This window comes from Lipotes vexillifer, unplaced genomic scaffold (genome assembly GCF_000442215.2).
Source record: "Lipotes vexillifer unplaced genomic scaffold, Lipotes_vexillifer_v1.1 scaffold770, whole genome shotgun sequence".
NCBI classification, from domain to species: Eukaryota; Metazoa; Chordata; class Mammalia; order Artiodactyla; family Lipotidae; genus Lipotes; species Lipotes vexillifer.
Genome location: NW_006798803.1, coordinates 614,335 through 632,411, shown reverse-complemented (window position 1 = coordinate 632,411; position 18,077 = coordinate 614,335). Strand labels below are relative to the sequence as shown.

Here is an 18,077-nt window from a genome sequence, read left to right as displayed (position 1 = left end):
TGCTCAGTAAAAATAGGATGAATGACTGGATGAATGAGTTAATTGATGAATGAACAAATCCTGTCCCTCTGGGTTCTCAAGCCAGTCTTTTCTCTGTCTTTTCTGCCTGCCTTCTTCTGTCTCTCCCCCTTTTCTCTGCTTTCTCTTGTTTCTGCCTCTCGCCATCCCTCCCTCACTTTTTTTCTCGGTCCTGCTGTCGGACAGCGTCCCTCCAGCTTTCCAAAAGGTACGGGTTTGGGCCGTCCGCACCGGGAGATGGTACACCTGGCGTCTCTTGTCGGCCTTTGTCCTAGGGAACCGGGCAGCCTCCCTGTCCAGTCGTTGCAGCCGAAGCGCCTAACCAGGTCCCTAGCTGAACTCGGCCTCCAAAATCCTGACTGTGCGCCTGGAAATCCCTTCTTCCTGCAGACCCCAGAGTCCTGGGACTCCCGGTTTCCTTAGAGGCAGCCTAGATTTGGGCGGGAGATTTGTAGGTGGCGGTGCAGATAAACACTCTGCAGCGACTCAGACTGGGCCTCTCTCTCCGTGTCTTGCCTGGGCCGCAGGGTCCTACTCTGAGAAATGGTGGTGACCCTAAGCACCTACTGTGTGCCAGGGGATGCATTCGCCTTTGAAGGGAGTGTTGTTTTTCCAACTCCCAGCAACCCTGAGAGATGCTATTAGCAACTCCTTTTGTAATTGTAATCATTTAACAAACATTTATTGGGCATCTACTATGTGCCAGCCCTGGCTGCTGCCCTCATAGAGCCTACATTCTGGAGTGTGTGTGGGGAGGAAGGGGTGTGTATAAGCAACCACAGATAAATGAATTTGTAACTCCGGGGAACAGAAGGCCTAGGAATTAAGCAAAGTCACATTTTATGTATTCCAAGAACATTTATCGTGCTCTTGCTCTGTACTGGGTGCACAGTGCTGCAGCTTTAAAAGTCCCTAACAGGGTAGGAGGGAGGGAGAACCCACAAGGGAAAGAATGGGGCCCACGTCACCAAGAGAGATCCTGGAGGTGACAGCTTCGGTCCCCAAGAGTAGGGCCCCTCCGGACAGCTCAGAGATTCTGCAGGCCCAGAGCGGGTCTCGGTGCAGCCTGGGCAGTGGGTGCCGGAAGCTCCCACTTGCTGCTGTTCCCCCACCCCCATCCGAAGTCCTCGGGTTTGGAGGGGAGAGGGAGCCAGGCTGGGCGAGGGTAGAGGGGCGAATGCTAGGGCGTCAGCCCGGCCGCAGGGCGCCCGGTGCTCGGCGACCCGCTGGCGGCAGAGCCCGGACTTGCGGGCGCCTGGACTGGGTTTCAGTTCTCGCCTCCGCTGCCCCGGGACCTGAGGAATGCCCTCCCCATTCAGAAAGCTTTTGGCATCCTTCCCCAACTTGGTGAAAACGTGGAGACTCCTTTTCTTTCCCTTCCCGCGGGTTCTTAGATTATGAGACACGAACTGTTTTATTTAAACTTGATTTTAATTTTTAAATGCCAGACGTCCTCATTAAATGAAATTTAGAAATATTTGAAAAGCAAAACGAGGGCTTTAAAAAGCGTTTCGTTATAGAAACTCGATAATAAGTAGAATGGATGAAAGAACTAAGACTCAGAAATCTAGATTTGAGACCTATTGCAGAGCGCCCCGGCTTTGCCACCTCCAACAAGTGTCTTAACCTCTCTGGGTCTCCTAGTTCCCGTTTGTATGAGGATGGGAACATCTTCCCTCCCTCCCTCTAGTGCTGCGATGTTGTTGTTTCCTCGAAAAAAAATGGAATTTGAAAGTGTTCTGTAATCTGAAAATATGGTAGGGTGTGCCAGAAACTCTAGTCCTCAGGGCCGGAAGCAGCAGGAAGCGTTTGCGGTCTCCGAGACAGAGCATGGCTTCGCCTTGCAGCACCGAGTAGTATTTTTACAAGCAAGACAGAATTAAGAAGCGTGGCTGACTTCTCTCCTCACGTCCACCGGCAGGAGGCTGATGAGCGCTTCCTGGGGGCAGAGCTCGGTTCCCGGGGAGGGGGTCTCTAGCCCCCCTCCCCAAGAATTCCCGCTGCCAAGGCACAGGGGCTCGGGAGGGAAAGAAGGTCTACTAGCCTCGCAGCTTAATTCGTTCTCCATTTTTCCGTCCGCGGGCGACGGCCCTGCTCCGCACCCGGATCCTCCGTGCTCCACCCGCGTGGTGGGGTGTGGGGTGACGCTGGGCGTAGTGCGGGCCCCGCGAGTGAGGACCGGCTGTCGCAGAGGGAGAAGGAATCGTGCCGACGGCGCCAGGCCCGGCGGGGGAATTGGAGGGCTGCGTGGGGACAGGAGCCGGCAAACGTTCAGCGGGTCCCTTTGCCTGTCTGTCCCGGAGCCCTTGGGTACAAGCTCGCAGAGATGCGTCTACATGTCGGAGGAATTCGTTACACAGGACGAGGGGTGACTTTTCCAGTGCCCTCCCCGGTCCTGTCTCTCTGCGGGTTCCTTGCTCCCGATTAGAAGACTTCGGGGGGCTGCTGTTCTTTCAGGCGTCGTTGATTTTCAGGGCTGGCGGCCGCCGAGGCTGATTTCCGCAGGGTGCACGGCTGCCGCACCAGCCAGAACTGAGACTGTGGCCCCGGCATTGCGCTCGGCTTAAAGCAAGCCCGCTTGGGTCCCGCCAGGGATTCCGGAGGACCCCGTCCCGGGAGACCGTCGCTGTTGTCGCTGTGAATCCCATCGTCCACTGTTTATTAACTTTTTTTCAGGGAACTAGAGTTCCGATTCCTCTGTACTCCATGTCCTGCCTACAAATACGTCTCTAAGGTATGGACCGGCTCAAGTCCCAGAGGCCTTAATGGAGCAAAAATTTCCGGCAACTTAGTCTTGTGTCCTGGAGAGATTTTTTTTTTTTTAAATCGAATAGCACATCTTAGTAATTCTTATTTGTCTAAATTTCACGACTTGACTCTTCATTAGACCCAGGCCCTTAGTAAAAAAGAGGTCAAAGACTTTACAGTATTACATTTTCCTTGTAGATTATGGGAAAGAAAAGTGGAAAGAGGGTATGAATGGGGTTGGGCCATATCCCAGGCCAGCCCAGAGACATCTCCTTAAAAATAGCCAGGAGTCCGAACCTCAGAGCACACCACACGCACACACACCCCCAACTCCATTCCCAGCGGCCTCCTGAGCGAGGGAGAAGCCTGGGAACTTAGCGGCAGCCGATAAACCTCCTCCAGCCGGCGGGCCAGCGAGGCCTTGAAATGCTCTCCGCTCCTGGCAACGGCGCGGCGGGCGCGGCGGCTCCCGCCTCGCCCAAGGGAGGGAGGGGGTGAGCGAAAGAAGGAGGGAGGGAGCGAAGGAAAACGAAACACCCTAAAAGAGCGGGCCGCTCGCCAGCCACTCTCGGGACCGTCCTTGAGCTGAGCCCTCTGGGGAGAAAGTTGGGGCGCTGGGCCCAAAGGGAGGGGAAAACGCAGAACACACACAAAATTCTCGGTTCCAGGCATCTTCCTAGAAGCAAGGAATCTTTGACGGACTCCCAGGCTTCAGCCCACCAGGAGAGCGCGGACGGGGCTGGGGGGCTGGAGTGTGTCGGTGGTAGTGGTAAAGGAGCTCTGTCGCAGGGCTGGCCAGGAGCGCCCCCCTGGTGCATCCGGGGTTCCTCGAAAGGAAGCGCTTAGAAAGAGTAGTCTCTTCCATCAGAGGTCTCACAACAGCCACACAGAGCAGGGCCTGCTATTGCCCCCACCACTGTATGGGAGGCTGGTGGGGGAGAGTGGGGCGAGGCTGGCCGCTGGTCACCCAGCTACTGCGACCCTCAGCACACACGCTCTGGCGCCGCGGCCGACCCGGCACCACGAAGGTAGCAGCCCGCGTGGGAGCGGCCCGCGTCCTTGGCTTTGGGGAGGACGCTCAGATGGCCACTCCGCCAGATGCTAAGTCCCAAGGCCCAGTCTCCAGGTTCAGCCCCTTTCGCCCTCTGGGGGTCGCGCGCGGGAGGCAGCTCTGAGACATGGGGCATCGCTGGAGCCACAAATTCCCAGGGAGAAGAGAGATGCCGGGGCAGCTTCCTGCTCCTCCGAGCTCAGCCTTGCAACTCCTCAGAAAGCCCTCGTAGGCCCCTGGCGCAGGCCTTTGGCTTCGTGGCTCTCTCGCTCACCCCAGGGGAAAGGAGGACCCGTTTCAAAGAGCACAGGGGTCGCGTGCCCTTCTCGGCTGCATCAGAAAGTGCGCCGGTCGGAGTGTCCCCGCGAAACCGCCTTTACCCAGGTCCAGCCTCCGGGATCCCCAGGACCCCCTCCCTCTTAAGTTCCCAGGCCTGGAATCCGCAGCCCCAAATTCTGCAAGGCACTGGCGAGGAGCTGGAGGAAGCTGGAGAAGGGACTCCTAGCACGCCACCCTCAGCTTCCCGGGCGCGAAGGGGCCCAGGCGGGCAGCGGCCCAGGGAGCGGCGTCGGTGAGTCCAGCGGGCGCTCAGCCCTTCCGCCGCTCTGCCGGGCGCCTCAGTTTTCTCTCTTCGGCCTGAGCCCCTCTGGACCTCCGCACCTTCAGCTCAGGGAAGAGAATTCCCCGCGCAGCCGCGCTCAGTCCTTCCTCCGGGATTTTCCTGAGAATCCCCACGAGTTGGCCACGATCCCTTTGGGGGGTTTCCTTCCAATCAGCCCCGCGTCCTAGCCTCGGCCTCAGCGCCCGGATTGCCCTCGCGCAGGCCGGGAATCCACGACCGATTACAGACTGCGGAAGCGGGTCTCGCCCGTACCCTTACTTCGGAGGCGCACAGGTTTCTTTCAGGGTGGTATCCTGGCCCCCTCCCGACCCCTCCAATCTGGTATGAGAAACCTGCGCAAGGGAGAGAAACGCGACCTTATGGGGGATGGGGGGGAGTTTAACCGAAAGCTTGAGAGCCACCGGCCGGCTGTTATCTGGAGCTGAAGGCTGCGGTAATCGATGGGTTATTTTTACGCGGTAATAGGGCCCTGTGATTGCTCTATTAACCTTTAGACCTGTCTGAGGGACTCTCCGGCTCGCAGCCCCGCTGAGCTGGGGCCTCTAGGCACTGACGCCGACTCCAAACTCAGGCCTGCCACCCTCCCCGCCCCCGCTCTAGGGAGGGGGGCTGAGGCCGCTGGAAGAGTCCTCTCGGCGGAGAAACTCCGCTGGACTGCCGAGCTCCCCAAGTCCCTAAGTCCCTTGGATTGGAGCTGCGGCTCGGCGGGCAGCAGAGAAAACGCAAAGATCTGAAGGGAGGAGGCCGCGGGGGCTGGGAAGCTTCGCCCTGAAAGCGTGCACTTTTATCTGCATGAACATAAAACTGAGCGCAGGAGCCTGGCCGACTCCCCGGGCTACTGCGAAGGTGAAAGGGAGGCTTAGGTGTCCGCGCTCTGATTGAGGGGGGCAGTCTCAAGTTTGGTGTCTCTTCCTCCTCCCCAGAATCTGGGGCTAGGAGAATCCCACTACCCACTATCACCCGGAGCCCTGCAACCATCCGGGCACCCCCGGTGACCCAGGGCCCCACACCCGAGCTGGAGTCGCGCCCAAGAGGTCACCTTCCCCGCTATCAGCCCCGCCCCTCGCCCCCCGCGTCCGGGGCCGCGGCTGGAAGCCGACCACCAGGAAGCGTGGGGAGGAGGGAGGAGGTGGAAGGCAGGGGAGGAGGTGGGAGAGAGACGACTCATTAATAAAGCTGACCCTGGGCAAAACCGCAAACCGAATCGACCTCAGGCAGGGCGGTGGGTGAAGCCCGCGCGCCCCGGCGGTCGCACTTCGGCGTCTCCCGAGGAGATCCCTGCGCCTGGACTTTGCCTGCTAGGGGAGTTTTATGAACAGCTCCGCAGCTAGGCGCCCAGCGGAGGTGCAGCCCGCCGCGGCGCAACCCCGCCCCCTGTCCTTGCACGTGACTCCCGCGGGCCAGTCAGTGCAGGCGAGCGGGAGCGCAGGGACCAGGGGATCCGCGCCGCGAGCTGGGGGACTCCGAGGCGGCCGGCAGGGAGGCTGCGAGAGCTCCGCCACCGCCGAAGCTCCCGCGGCGCCCAGGGAAGCGCGCGCCGGCCTCCAGGAAGCTCGAGCCGCGGCAGGTACGGCTTCTCCCGCGCCTCTCCTTGCTCTTTCCCGTCTCCTCCGCGCTTGTTTGCTTGGGAGTAGAGAGGTAACCAGCGGATGGAAGGGAGACGTTGGTCATCCCCCTCTCCCTAACCTTGCCCAAAGCCGGCTCTGCTTTGGCTTAGCAGCTTCTTCAAAGCAGAGTAAGATTTGGGGGAAAGCGGACAGGGATACTCGAAGTGCTTCTGGATTCTTTTTGTGTGAACTTGAACGTGTTTAATCCCCGCCCCCGCGTGCAGATTTCCCAGCCCTTGTTTGCATCTCGCAGGCCTGGGCCTGGGTGGCGATGGTGGCCGCGAGAAATCCCCGTGACCGACTACCCTGGACAGGCTGCACGGTGGCTCGAACACGGAGGGAGTCAGACGGAGGAGTGTCGCCCGTGGGTGACAGAGAGGCGGTGGGAGGCGGCGCAACTGGGCCTCGGGCCCCAGGGAGGCGCTCCGAAGTCGGGAATGGCTGCTGAGCGCCCGCACTTTTTATGCTTCCCAGTGTTCCTATCTGGGGTCCAGGGGACTAAACCCACACTGCTTCTGGGTGGGATTGGCTGAGGGCGGGAAGCCGGCGGAGAGCAGTGATGTCCCTCAGCTGGCCACGGCTAGCTACCCCGGTCCACGAAATTTTGACTTTGGGCTGGGGGCGGGGGTCACCCAGGGGAGAGGAGGATGCCCAGGTGGTAGACTGACACCAGGTTGAAAGAATGAGGGGCCTTGCGATTGGGGGAACAGGGTGGTGAGGGTCCCAGGGCCGATGGGAGTCGCGGCCAGCGCTGCCGGGAAGGTTGGGAAAGCGCCTTGGGGAAGGATTTCCTGTGTTTCTCAGAAAAGGAACTGCAACCAAGAGCAGGTTTCAGGCTTTTAAAGAGAGAAAGGTTTTATTGGGGTGACGGGGTGATACTCCCCCCTCCACTTCTGGATCTCCACGTCCCCCGCAGCGACCAGGTCCGTTATTGCCGGCTCGGCTGTGTGTTCGGGTGTGACAGTTTTCTGCGCAGCAGGCCGAGGGCGAAGGCGCCAGCTGAACCGAAGCAGCAGGAGCGACCTGTAAATGTACGGGAACGTTAGGACGCTCTCGATCCTCTCGGCTCTCAGAAGTAGATCAGAAAAGGGCTCTGAGCTCACTCAGCAAAAGGAAGAAAGCTTTCCTGTCTGGCCTGTGAATTTTGGGTGAACTGGGATGGGTGATGAGCAGGATACGGAAAACTGGGGCACAAGCCGGGATCCCCACAGCAAGGCCAGACCTCTTCTGCCATTCTCAGGAGCTCGTTCCGCTCCCTCCCAGGATGGCCTGTGAGGAAGGTCAATTACAGAAACAAGCAAGAGTCTTTTAAAGGGAGTAGTTCATTTCTTGTCTTAACAGAAAGGTATAGAGGGGTATTTTCTCCCCCTCTGTTGTTCAGTAATCCAACTCTGAGGTAATGTATCAGCCATTTAAAAAGGCAGAGAATGTAATAAAGACAGATGTTAGATTTATGGCATTTTCAGCGTTTCCATTTTAAAGCTTGAGTTAGCATCTGTATGTATATTGGAAGTTGGATTACAAAATTATAAATCTTCCTTTCCTGCAGCTATCTGAGAAAAGAAACTTACGCCATTTGTTTTAGAACTGCAGGAGTATTCCAGAAAATACAATGAAATAGGTCAACTATTTGATTTTTAAATCAAATACCGAATATTTTATTAAGGTAAACCTATGTATTTACTTACTGAAGCCCAGAGATTCCTATAGGTATTAATTTTTTGCCTTCATTTTCAAAGGGGAAAGTTGGTGATCTCAGGTCAAATTTTTTAATATCCATCCTCTAACTAAACTTCTTATTGGAAGGAAATGTTCCCCAAACCAATAACTTATTGTATAGTTTTGAAAGCAAATAATAAACCACTTAGGAGTTAACATATGACTGTATAATACTGTGCTATAACATTATTATTATTAGTGATGTTGCAAAAGTGGTTAAAAGCATTATATAGTATGTATTAGATATTTTCCAGAATTTTTTTACAAGAATAAAGATGACCATTTATTATAGTACATAATACGTCTGAAGCATTTTCTCATGATACATTGTAGTAAAAATAATAGTCAATTGTATAGAATTTTCTTTGTGCCTGTTATAAAAGTTTTATAAGGCCCTGTTATAAGTGCTCTCCATATATTAATTTATAATCCTCGCAATGACCATACAAGATAGTTACCTTTAATATTTGAATTTTTGCAAATGAGGAAACTGAGACACAGAAAGGTTAAGTAAATGTGTCTACAGTCAATTCATTCAGTAAGTGGCAGAGCCTGGATTTAGTACATAGTTCAGTTAATATATCTGTAAGTCTACTACTGCAATTTAAAAAAAAAATGTTAAGGGTAGCTGCCTCTCCTAAGGAGAAAAGTGGGCATGGACTGGACAGCCTTAAACCCCTGGAGTTCTACAGATCCTGTCCCCTACCCCCTTTAATTGTACTTTGATCTTAAAGGAGTTTCAAAACTTTTCGATGCTTCAGTCCCTTCTTTTGTAAAATGAGGAGAGACACTTTTACTTAGCGGAATTGTGGAGAAAATGACCTGGAGCTAATAAGCAGGTGCTTCAGAACGTGGAGTGCTTAGTTTTATCAGAAAAATTGCCTGGATACAAGGATATAATCAAGTCCTACAAACTGTTCTTTCCCCCAAGCAGTCTCATTGGTGTTCTGATTCCATATGTGGGTGGATCAGTGATTCCATATGAAAAACCCGTTCGATGAATTGGAATGGTTCAGTGAGTACTGTAGTTCTGTAAAGTGACTTTGTACATTCCTCTTACTTTTCTTAATATCCAGTCTGCAAAATCTCCAAAATAAAACTATTTGTGAGAAACGTGTATCTTGTCTGATTTGATGTCCACGTGGTATAGCGTATGGATAAGAGATTCCACAAACTTTTGCACCGAGATTTAGCAGACACTGTGCTCACTTATAAATATTTAGACTCTGCCTCTAGTTAAAAAAAAAAAAAAAAGATTGCAAACAAAAATTTCTTAGGCTGCTGGTTTTTATAAAGTTTGTCCTTGTCTTCCATGGGCAATCTATCATGGCCAGGATCAGTTGGGGATAGGTGGGGGGACAGAGGAGATGGGGCGAGATTTCTTAGGTCTAGGTTCTGCGCGGAAACCGGAAACCCTTGGACTTTTAAAATATTGTGACAAGAATATGCTAGAAATAGGGTAAAATTAAAGTCCTTCCTGACAAGCAATACAAAAACCAAAATTGATCATAACCAGTAATCTCATGTCCAATAACTGGGAAGCCCCGGGTCTCTAAGTCGCCCCTCCCCGAGGCTTCCCTCCGGCAGCCGGACCCCACGGCCTCTGCAGAATAGCTTCCCGCGGAGCCGGGTGGCCTCCGAAGCTGGGCCCCCGAGAGTGGCGATTTTGTTTGCAGGGCGGGAGAAGGAACCAAGCTTAGGGGAAATGGGCTCTGAAAGCTCTGGATGAACTTATTTCCTTCTTTGTCGTTCCCTCTTTAGACGCGGCTGCATCTAGGAGGAAAGGAGCCAGCCCGGCCCTCGGCCTTGGAGCCAGCCTCCCGCACCCTGCACCGCAGGCCGGGGTGTCCTGAAGACGGCGGTGCCGCGCAGCGACAGGCCAGGCCGCGTGACCCCGGCTGGAGCCCCGTGCCCGCGCCCGGGCGCTACCCCGCGTCTTCGCGATCTCGTCCCTGCAGTGGATTCGGCCCCTCCTCCACCACCTCCGGGAACAACCGCAAATTCAGTTTGGGATTTTCCTGAGTAAACCAGAGCCTAGAGTCTTTGGCTCAATGCTGGATTTAATATGTATATATTTTTGAAGGATTCGTGTGTGTTTTTTTTTTAACCTTTGATTTTTGATCTTCATTTTTGTGACAGCCCCTCACTTGTACATTATCCATCTTTTTATTTTTGTATTATTATTTTCTCTCCCCGCACTGCTCCTTGTCCTGAGGACTCGGACGCTGCGAGCGCGCGGGGCGATGTACCAGAGCCTGGCCATGGCCGCCAACCACGGCCCCCCTCCGGGGCCCTACGAGGCGGGCGGCCCGGGCGCCTTCATGCACGGCGCAGGCGCCGCGTCCTCGCCGGTCTACGTGCCCACGCCGCGGGTGCCCTCCTCCGTGCTCGGCCTGTCCTACCTCCAGGGCGGAGGCGGGGGCACCGTGTCCGGGGCCGCCGCGGGCGGCAGCTCAGGGGCCGCGCCGTCGGGCGCAGGGCCCGGGACCCAGCAGGGCAGCCCGGGCTGGAGCCAGGCGGGAGCCGAGGGAGCCGCCTACACCCCGCCGCCAGTGTCGCCGCGCTTCTCCTTCCCGGGCACCACCGGGTCCCTGGCCGCTGCCGCCGCCGCCGCCGCGGCCCGGGAGGCCGCGGCCTACAGCAGTGGTGGCGGGGCGGCGGGCGCCGGCCTGGCGGGCCGCGAGCAGTACGGGCGAGCCGGCTTCGCGGGCTCCTACTCCAGCCCCTACCCCGCCTACATGGCCGACGTGGGCGCGTCCTGGGCCGCGGCCGCCGCCGCCTCCGCCGGTCCCTTCGACAGCCCGGTTCTGCACAGCCTGCCCGGCCGGGCCAACCCTGCGACCCGACACCCCAATCTCGGTGAGTGCTGAGCGCGCGTCCCCGGGCGGTCCGGGGCCGGGACAGAGGTAGTCCTGAGCCTTGTTTGGGACATTTAATTTTTCACAGGTATGCGGGGGCGGGGGCGGGGGATAGAGGGGATACGTGAGTTTTTCCAAGGAAAGCAAACTGGGAGACAGAACCTGGCGGCCGGGACGGGCGGTAGTGGCGGTGAAGGTCACAGCCCCAGGGAACCCAGATTCTGTTTAGTGAGGGCGGGCCTGCCCTCTAGATCCTTTTCTGAAAGGGAGAGACGACTGCAGGTTGGCCCCGGGCGTCGGGTGTGTCTGGGTCTACGTGCGCCGCCCCGGGCAGCACCCGTCTTTAGGTGACTGCGGAGGCCACCGGGCGACCCGGCTGCACAGCGCTGGGAGCACCGGGTTTCTGCTCCCACCTCCTCTCGGCCGTTGCTCAGCGTCTTCCGCAGGGAACTGATTACATGGCTTAGGCCCAACATCTTCTGGGCCATTTGGCGGGCCAGTTGGAGGATCCCTCGGGGTGGAGATTTTCCTGTCGGGGAGTTCACACCGGGAACAAATGAGGGGCCCTAGCAACGGAGATGGGTTGAACTGGGATCAGTGCCAGGTGGGTGCCTCGGGGCCAGAGCGTGTTGTGACCAAGTGCTGGTCGGCGGGGCATAGGTGCCCAGGGCTGCGTTGGAAGCGCACTCCAGGTCGGTGGCCGGGAACGCGGGAAGCCCAGAGGTGCACCTTTATAATGCCCGACCGAAGTGGAGACTTTGCCGCCAGGTCCAAGTGTTCAGCCTCGTCCGGTCCCGAGGGCTGGGGTTAGAAATTACAATCGTAATGCGCACAATTTTAATAGCTTCTTTGAATGTCAGACTTGGGAAGGACGTCAAACGGGTGCCCCTTGCTCCCACTTACAGGCGAACAGAATGAAGTCCGAGGAAGGGCTTCGGCGCTTCAGGCTGAGAGAGAAAGGAAGTGGCAACGCTAGTTCAAAATGCAAATGACCTCTGGTCCTGTGGAATTCCAGGAAGGGATGGGATAGGGCTTGGATGGAGACTACTCTTGTAGGGGAGGGGAAGCCCAGACTTGAGCAACAAAGTTAACATTTATTGACTACCTACTAAGTGCTAAATCCTTTCGCATTTGTTCTCACTTTGAAGAGTAAAGTCTGTTCCTCCCAGGTTTCCAGTCTTGGGCTGGCTCCGAGAAGGGTCCAGGCTTTAAAGAGCTTTTAATTTATCCTCAGACCCTGGGTGGCCTGGGGAAGATCCCCAGGGGTGTCCGCCCAAATACACATCTCAGGTAAACTGATTAACCGTGGATGTGGCGCCGGGGCTTGGAGCTGTGGCTCCCAGTTTCTCCCTCCCCGTCACGGGGGAGCCAGACGGCACCCCCAGAGAGGAGGGCCCGCCCCTCCCCAGGCTCCGGAGACCCTCGGGAGGACCTTGAGAGATAGCTCAGCAGCATCTCCATACAATGGCAGCTCGAGGTGGGCATGCTGGGCGTGGGCCCCTCAGGCCCCGCGTTCTTAGAACCCTCCTGAGTTCTCTCTAGAGCTCCCTCTAGAACTCCTATTTTAAAATAGGGAGGAATGGTCCACACACAGTTTCACTTCTTCGAACTTGGGGGTGGGGTTGGGGAGGTTGCTTCCTAACCCTTGTGATCCTGGACTGAGAATTTGGTGCTTGGTTAGGGCAAAAAGAGAAGTCTGACACCCAAAGATGGGGGGGATTCTTTGTGGTCATGAGAGTTACAGCCACAACGATGTAAAAAAGAAAAATACAGTGTGAGGAGTGCACACAGTGAGTATTTAGATTCTCAAATGTAAGCCATACCAGGCCGGAGGGTGTTGGAGTAAGTAATGTTTCCCACACTCCAGTGTCAACAGATGGCAAGCCAACCTTTAAGGAGGGCCCCCTTGCTGACAAGTGTGGCCTGTCTTCCTGGCACGCTGTGCTCTGTCCCACTAATTCAGGAAGTCCCACCTGAAGACAGCCCTGGGGTCCGGCCAAGCAGTTGGATTTTCTCTTCTGTACACAGCCAAGTGTTTTAAGTGGTCGGGTGATGAATGGTTCCACGTTACCTATGTGAGGGGACAGGAGGCATGTTGAATTTGTTGGCATCCACATCTCCAGCATGTTCTGCAGGTGGCACTTGCATAAAAGCCAGTTAAAAACAGCATATGTACATGTGCTTTTTATATGTTCCTCCTATCACATGGACCCTCCTGTTAATGCCTGGTAGCTTTATCGAGGACCATCACTGACATGTTAACTGATGCTGAGTGATCGAAGGATGATGACAAGTGATTACTGAGTCTGTGGTGTTTATTGAGAGCTTGCTGTGTGGAGTTGCCACTGGGTCCTAAGATGGCAGTACAGGGTGACGTATGACAAAGGCAAACCTAGATTCAATTTCGGGTGCCCCTGTGATCTCGGGCAAGGTACTTACCTCTCTCAGTCTCCTCTCTTTTCCTGTATAATGGGATGGTTGTAACTACTTTTAGTGTTGTTTTAAATTAGAAAAATAAGGTAACGTTTGTGAAGTTCTTGGCTTGGGCACATAAATGATGGCTATTTGAGTAAATAGTCACTATCATGGCAGAGTGACCAATTTTTCTGATTTTCTCAAGACTGAGGGCTTTTTAGGATTGGGGATTTTTAGTGCTACACCTAGGACAGGCCCCCAACAAATGGGGATAATTGGTCACCCCAAACAGGCATGAAGACAGGTGAGTGACCCAGCAATGGGCTATGGCCATGAGCTGAGAGCAGAGGAGAGAAGACAGAGGTGTACCTCCCTCTGTCTAGGAATCTGGAAGTCTTCACCTAAGTGGTGCCGTCTGCACTTGGTGTTGAAGGGTAAATAGAAGTTTGTCAGGAAAAGTACCTGCAATTTGGAAAGAGAAAAAAAGAAAGAAAGAAAATGCATGCCCTCATTTACTGTCACACTGTCTGGTACCATGAAATAATAGAACCCAGCTTGGCTTTGTTTAAATGATGTATTTATCACCATAGGTGGAACCACACAGATTAACTCATTCTTCACACAGAAACTGTTTTTAATTTCAAAGAGGAGAGAAAAGAGACCACCTTCATTTCTCTATGAAGTATTAAACGTTAGTATTAACAATAGTTCATATCTTGCCAGAGTTCTTTTGTTGGTTATTGGAATAAGGCAAAAAGCAAAGTAATAAAAGCAAACAGGGGCCTCTGTAGAGCTCTGGACTTAGGGTGGAAGGAATGACTCTGCCTTGACTGCCATGTATATAAACTTTAATTCATTCCAAGTTCAATATGAGCCCTGACACAACCATTGAATTCATGAATCAGGCTGCACTGATGGAATTATGTGACCTTACTGAGACCAGGTACAGCGTCTCACTCATGTGTAAGTGCCTGGCACATGCTGGGCACTGAGCAAATATTTCAGTGGAAATCCAGGAGGGAGTTGCTGCAGTCCTCTGCCCAGGTCAAACCACACACCACGGCTGCTGAAGAGACCCACCGGAGGGCTCTGGGGAGGAGTGAGCCGGATGGGAGAGGGTTCCTGAAGTCTTGGGAAACCACTGGAGCAGTTTCCGTTGGAGAAGTCCCAGGGTGGGTGAGAGAGGGAGAGAGTGTCTGTGTATAAATATCTAAAAGGCAAAAAGTCTATGTCCTTTTAACTTCGTGTTGCTCTAGGTGAGCAGATATTAGGTTTGAGAAGAACACTTTTGCACACAGGATTGTAGCTGTTGAAACGGAATGGCTATGTCTTGTCTTATTCATGCACCCCTGGGCACTGAAAGTGCTTAAGGAGACACCGTGTGGCCATCTGCCAGTGAAGCTGTGCTGGGGACTCTTGCATTTCAAGGGCTCGGGTCTGCGTTGGCGTGCCTGTGAGTTAGCTGTGGCGGGATGATATAGCTGTCTCCTTTTAGAGATCCCGATCACGGTTGTTAACGTAGGCATATCCATTTGTCAGAATTCATGGATGTATACTATTAAAATAGGAGTGTTTTATTGTGTGTACATTACACCACAATAAAGTTGATTTTTGTACCAATTAATGCTTGTAAATACTTAAGGCTGAAAAGGAAACTGGAAATTATATGAGACTATGCCTTAAAGAAAATAACATTGTGGTAGATGTTACTGGAAAAGCTATGAAAATATAGTTTATGATGGAATAACAATTCTTTTGTGTAATAGAAGAACAAGCAGTTATAATTTCAAAGGAGTGCAACAGTTTTGAATCATTTTAAGGGTTGATTAAAAAAAATAACAACACAAAGAAATGCATGTATATCACTCAGTGTTAGCCAGATGGTTTCTTTGAAAGCTTTGTCTCATTCACGGTGTTCTAAGAGTTTGTTTATGGTATAGGTTGGTGGAAGACTCTGAAGTGTTTTCTGGATCTTTTGGGGACTGCTTATCAATTAAGTCACTTGCTTTCAGAGCCAGTGCGTTTATGTAGGGAACTTTGTGAGATCAACTCGTCGTAGGTAGCTTGTTTGGCTAGAGGATCATTCGTCAGTCTTTGAGAAACCAAAGTTGTTTAACTTTCCGTGTCGACCCTGAGCAGGTCAGTCAGAGCTGGGGCTGGTCTGTGGTGTTGCCCTGAGAACCATTTAAATGGGGAAGGTGTGTGTGTGGCTGGGGAAGGGGGCGTAGCCAGGGATATGTCACTGCTTCTAGTGAGATCTGTCACCTGCCCAGGGGTGTCCCATTGAAAGGTCAAGCCACATTTGTTAGGTACTTTCTAAGCGCTCAGGTGAAATCATGCACAGGAGACAGCTTTAGATAACACTTTCTTCAGTATCCCTCCCTATTTTTTTTTTTTTTTTTTTTTTTTTTACTTAAACGAGCTAAGAAAACAAACATACTCCGAGGTGTGGGGAAACAGGAACTCTGATACCTGTGGATGGGAGTGTAAATTGGTACAACCTTTATGGAGAGCCCTTTGTGATATCTGACAAATTACAGAGCTGATACCCTTGACCTAGAAATTTAACTTCTAGGAATTTATTCTACAAATGTAGAATATATTCTATGGGCACATGTTAGTTGCAGCACTGTTGTGTCGTTGGATATAATTATTCCAACCAAAATTGTAAATAATCTGTATGCGCATTATTAGGGGACTGTTTGTGTTCACATGGTACATACAAACAATATGATATCTTGCCAGCATAAAAAATTAGGAAGTTCATTATGTAATGGTATGGTATCCTCTTCAAGACATTTATAAGTACAGGATGTGTGTGTAGCACTGTATTTGTGTAAAAAAAAGAGAAGAAACGATTATATGCATTTGGAAATATTTAATTTCTCTCTGGAAATATTCACAAGGAAACTGAAGCATTGATTGCCCTTCGGGAATAACTGGAGAGGTGAGGGGAAAGGGTGAGAAAAGGACTTTCACCATCTGTGCCTTCGAACTTATTGAATTTTTAACCACCTTAACCAGTTTTCATTGTCCTTTCTGTGCTTCTTTATTAATCCATTAAATAACAAGGAAATACATTTAAAATACAGGGAGGTTAAAGTTAAGATTTACTTTGTTTTGTTTTTACTGCCTTAACAGTTTTTAAGTGTACAGTTCAGTAGTGTTAAGTTGTTGTTTACATTCTTGTGAAACAGATTTTCAGAATTTTTTTGTCTTGCAAAACTGAAAGTCTATACCCATTAAACAACACTCCGAACTTCACCCTCCCCCAGCCCTTAGTAACCGCCGTTCTGTCTCTATGAATCTGACTACTTTATTATTTTTTTTAAATAAATTTATTTATTCATTTATTTTTGGCTGCGTTGGGTCTTCGTTGCTGCGCGCGGGCTTTTCTCTAGCTGTGGTGAGCGGGGGCTACTCTTCCTTGCAGTGAGCAGGCTTCTCATTGCCGTGGCTTCTCTTGTAGCGGAGCACGGGCTCTAGGTGCACGGGCTTCAGTAGTTGTGGCTCACGGGCTCTAGAGCACAGGCTCAGTAGTTGTGGCGCACGGGCTTAGTTGCTCTGTGGCATGTGGGATCTTCCCAGACCAGGGCTCGAACCAGTGTCCCCTGCACTGGCAGGTGGACTCTTAACCACTGTGCCACCAGGGAAGCCCAGTCTGACTACTTCAGATCTCTCTCTATGAATGTGACTACTTTAGATCCCTCATGTAAGTGGAAATCATACCACACTCATCTCTTTGTGACTGCCTAATTTCACTTAGCATAATGTCCTCCAGGTTCATCCATGTTGTAGCCTGTGATATGACTTCTTCCTTTTTAATGTTGAATAATGTTCCATTGTATGTGTGTACTACATTTTGTTTACTCATCCGTCATGGACACTTGTTTCCTCCTCTTGACTTGTGAATAGTGCTGCTGTGGACATGGGTGTACAAATGGAACCTTTTTAATTTTGAGCCATGTGACTATATTACCAATTAAAAAAACATTAAACCAATTAAATTTTTAAAAAGACGTAGTATTCATGACTTAACTTCCTGAAAGTCTCCCACCTTTTTTTAAAAAAATAGAGTCCTATGTTTAGAGTTTATGGATGTACAGGAAGAGTACTTTAAAACATAAATTGTTATTTACTGAATTCAGTTTTGATTTTTGCTTATCCAACAGGAGATTCCTTTACCTAGGGGTCAAAAAACCCTTAACCTACTCTCAGTAATGCCTTCTGGGAGCAGATCTCTGTCCGCAGTTGTCAGATCTCGCCCCCCTCCCCGAACCCAACCCCACTGACATGACTTCCTAAGATCCCCTTGTGGGCACGTACACTGGTGACCTTTCCTGGTGTGGGCACTTCTCCCTCAGGTTATTTTGGGGCCAGAATGGAAAACCACTAACCTAGGACAGTGATGGGATTGTGCTAGAAAACCACATTACCTTCTCCCGAGGCAAGGTAAGTCTTTTAGCCAATTCTTTTCAACCTGTCCTTTTAAGACCTTTGAGTTGTACTGAATTTAGAGCTGAAGCAGGTTGCAAACGTTGCTGCTTCTGTTTGCATAAGAAAGAGGAAGGACCACTGGCTTTTCCATTGCCTTGCTCTAGAAGTGGGCAATCCTTGCAGGTCCAGGGATGCTGCTGTTTTAAGATCTTGAAGGGGCCTCTTTGACATCTGAAAGTATTTGTCTGCTGGTGACTTCTCTGACCTCCAGTCCTGCATAAGGTGCAGTTGATAAGGCTCTCTCATGGCTTGGGAATGAGTATCACACTGTTATATTGACCTTCTATGGCCCATGACATGGTCTCATGTAACACACTCCAGGGAGGATTATTTAAACGTTTTATTGGCTACTATAGAGCTACTCTTTTGTCTCCTTCTAAAGAAGGTAAGGGAAAATAATATGAGTGGGGTTATACTAGGAATAACCTCTGACCTGTTTTAATTTATACAAAATAAGTTTACAAGTTTGGGTACATTCCTGTTTGGAAACCAGCTAACAAATTTCAACTTTTTAGGGACAGGAACCTATAACTTGTACCATA

The 18,077-nt window shown here is 51.7% G+C and overlaps 1 protein-coding gene across 1 annotated transcript in view; it reads left to right on the top strand.

Annotated features, from left to right (window-relative positions):
* The first annotated feature begins 10,008 nt into the window (after positions 1 to 10,008).
* GATA4 (GATA binding protein 4) overlaps positions 10,009 to 18,077 on the top strand; it is a 50,480-nt gene continuing 42,411 nt past the window's right edge. The window contains exon 1 of the mRNA XM_007471121.1: positions 10,009 to 10,624. Coding sequence (XP_007471183.1) covers positions 10,009 to 10,624 — 616 coding nt within the window. The remainder of the gene's footprint in view (positions 10,625 to 18,077) is intronic.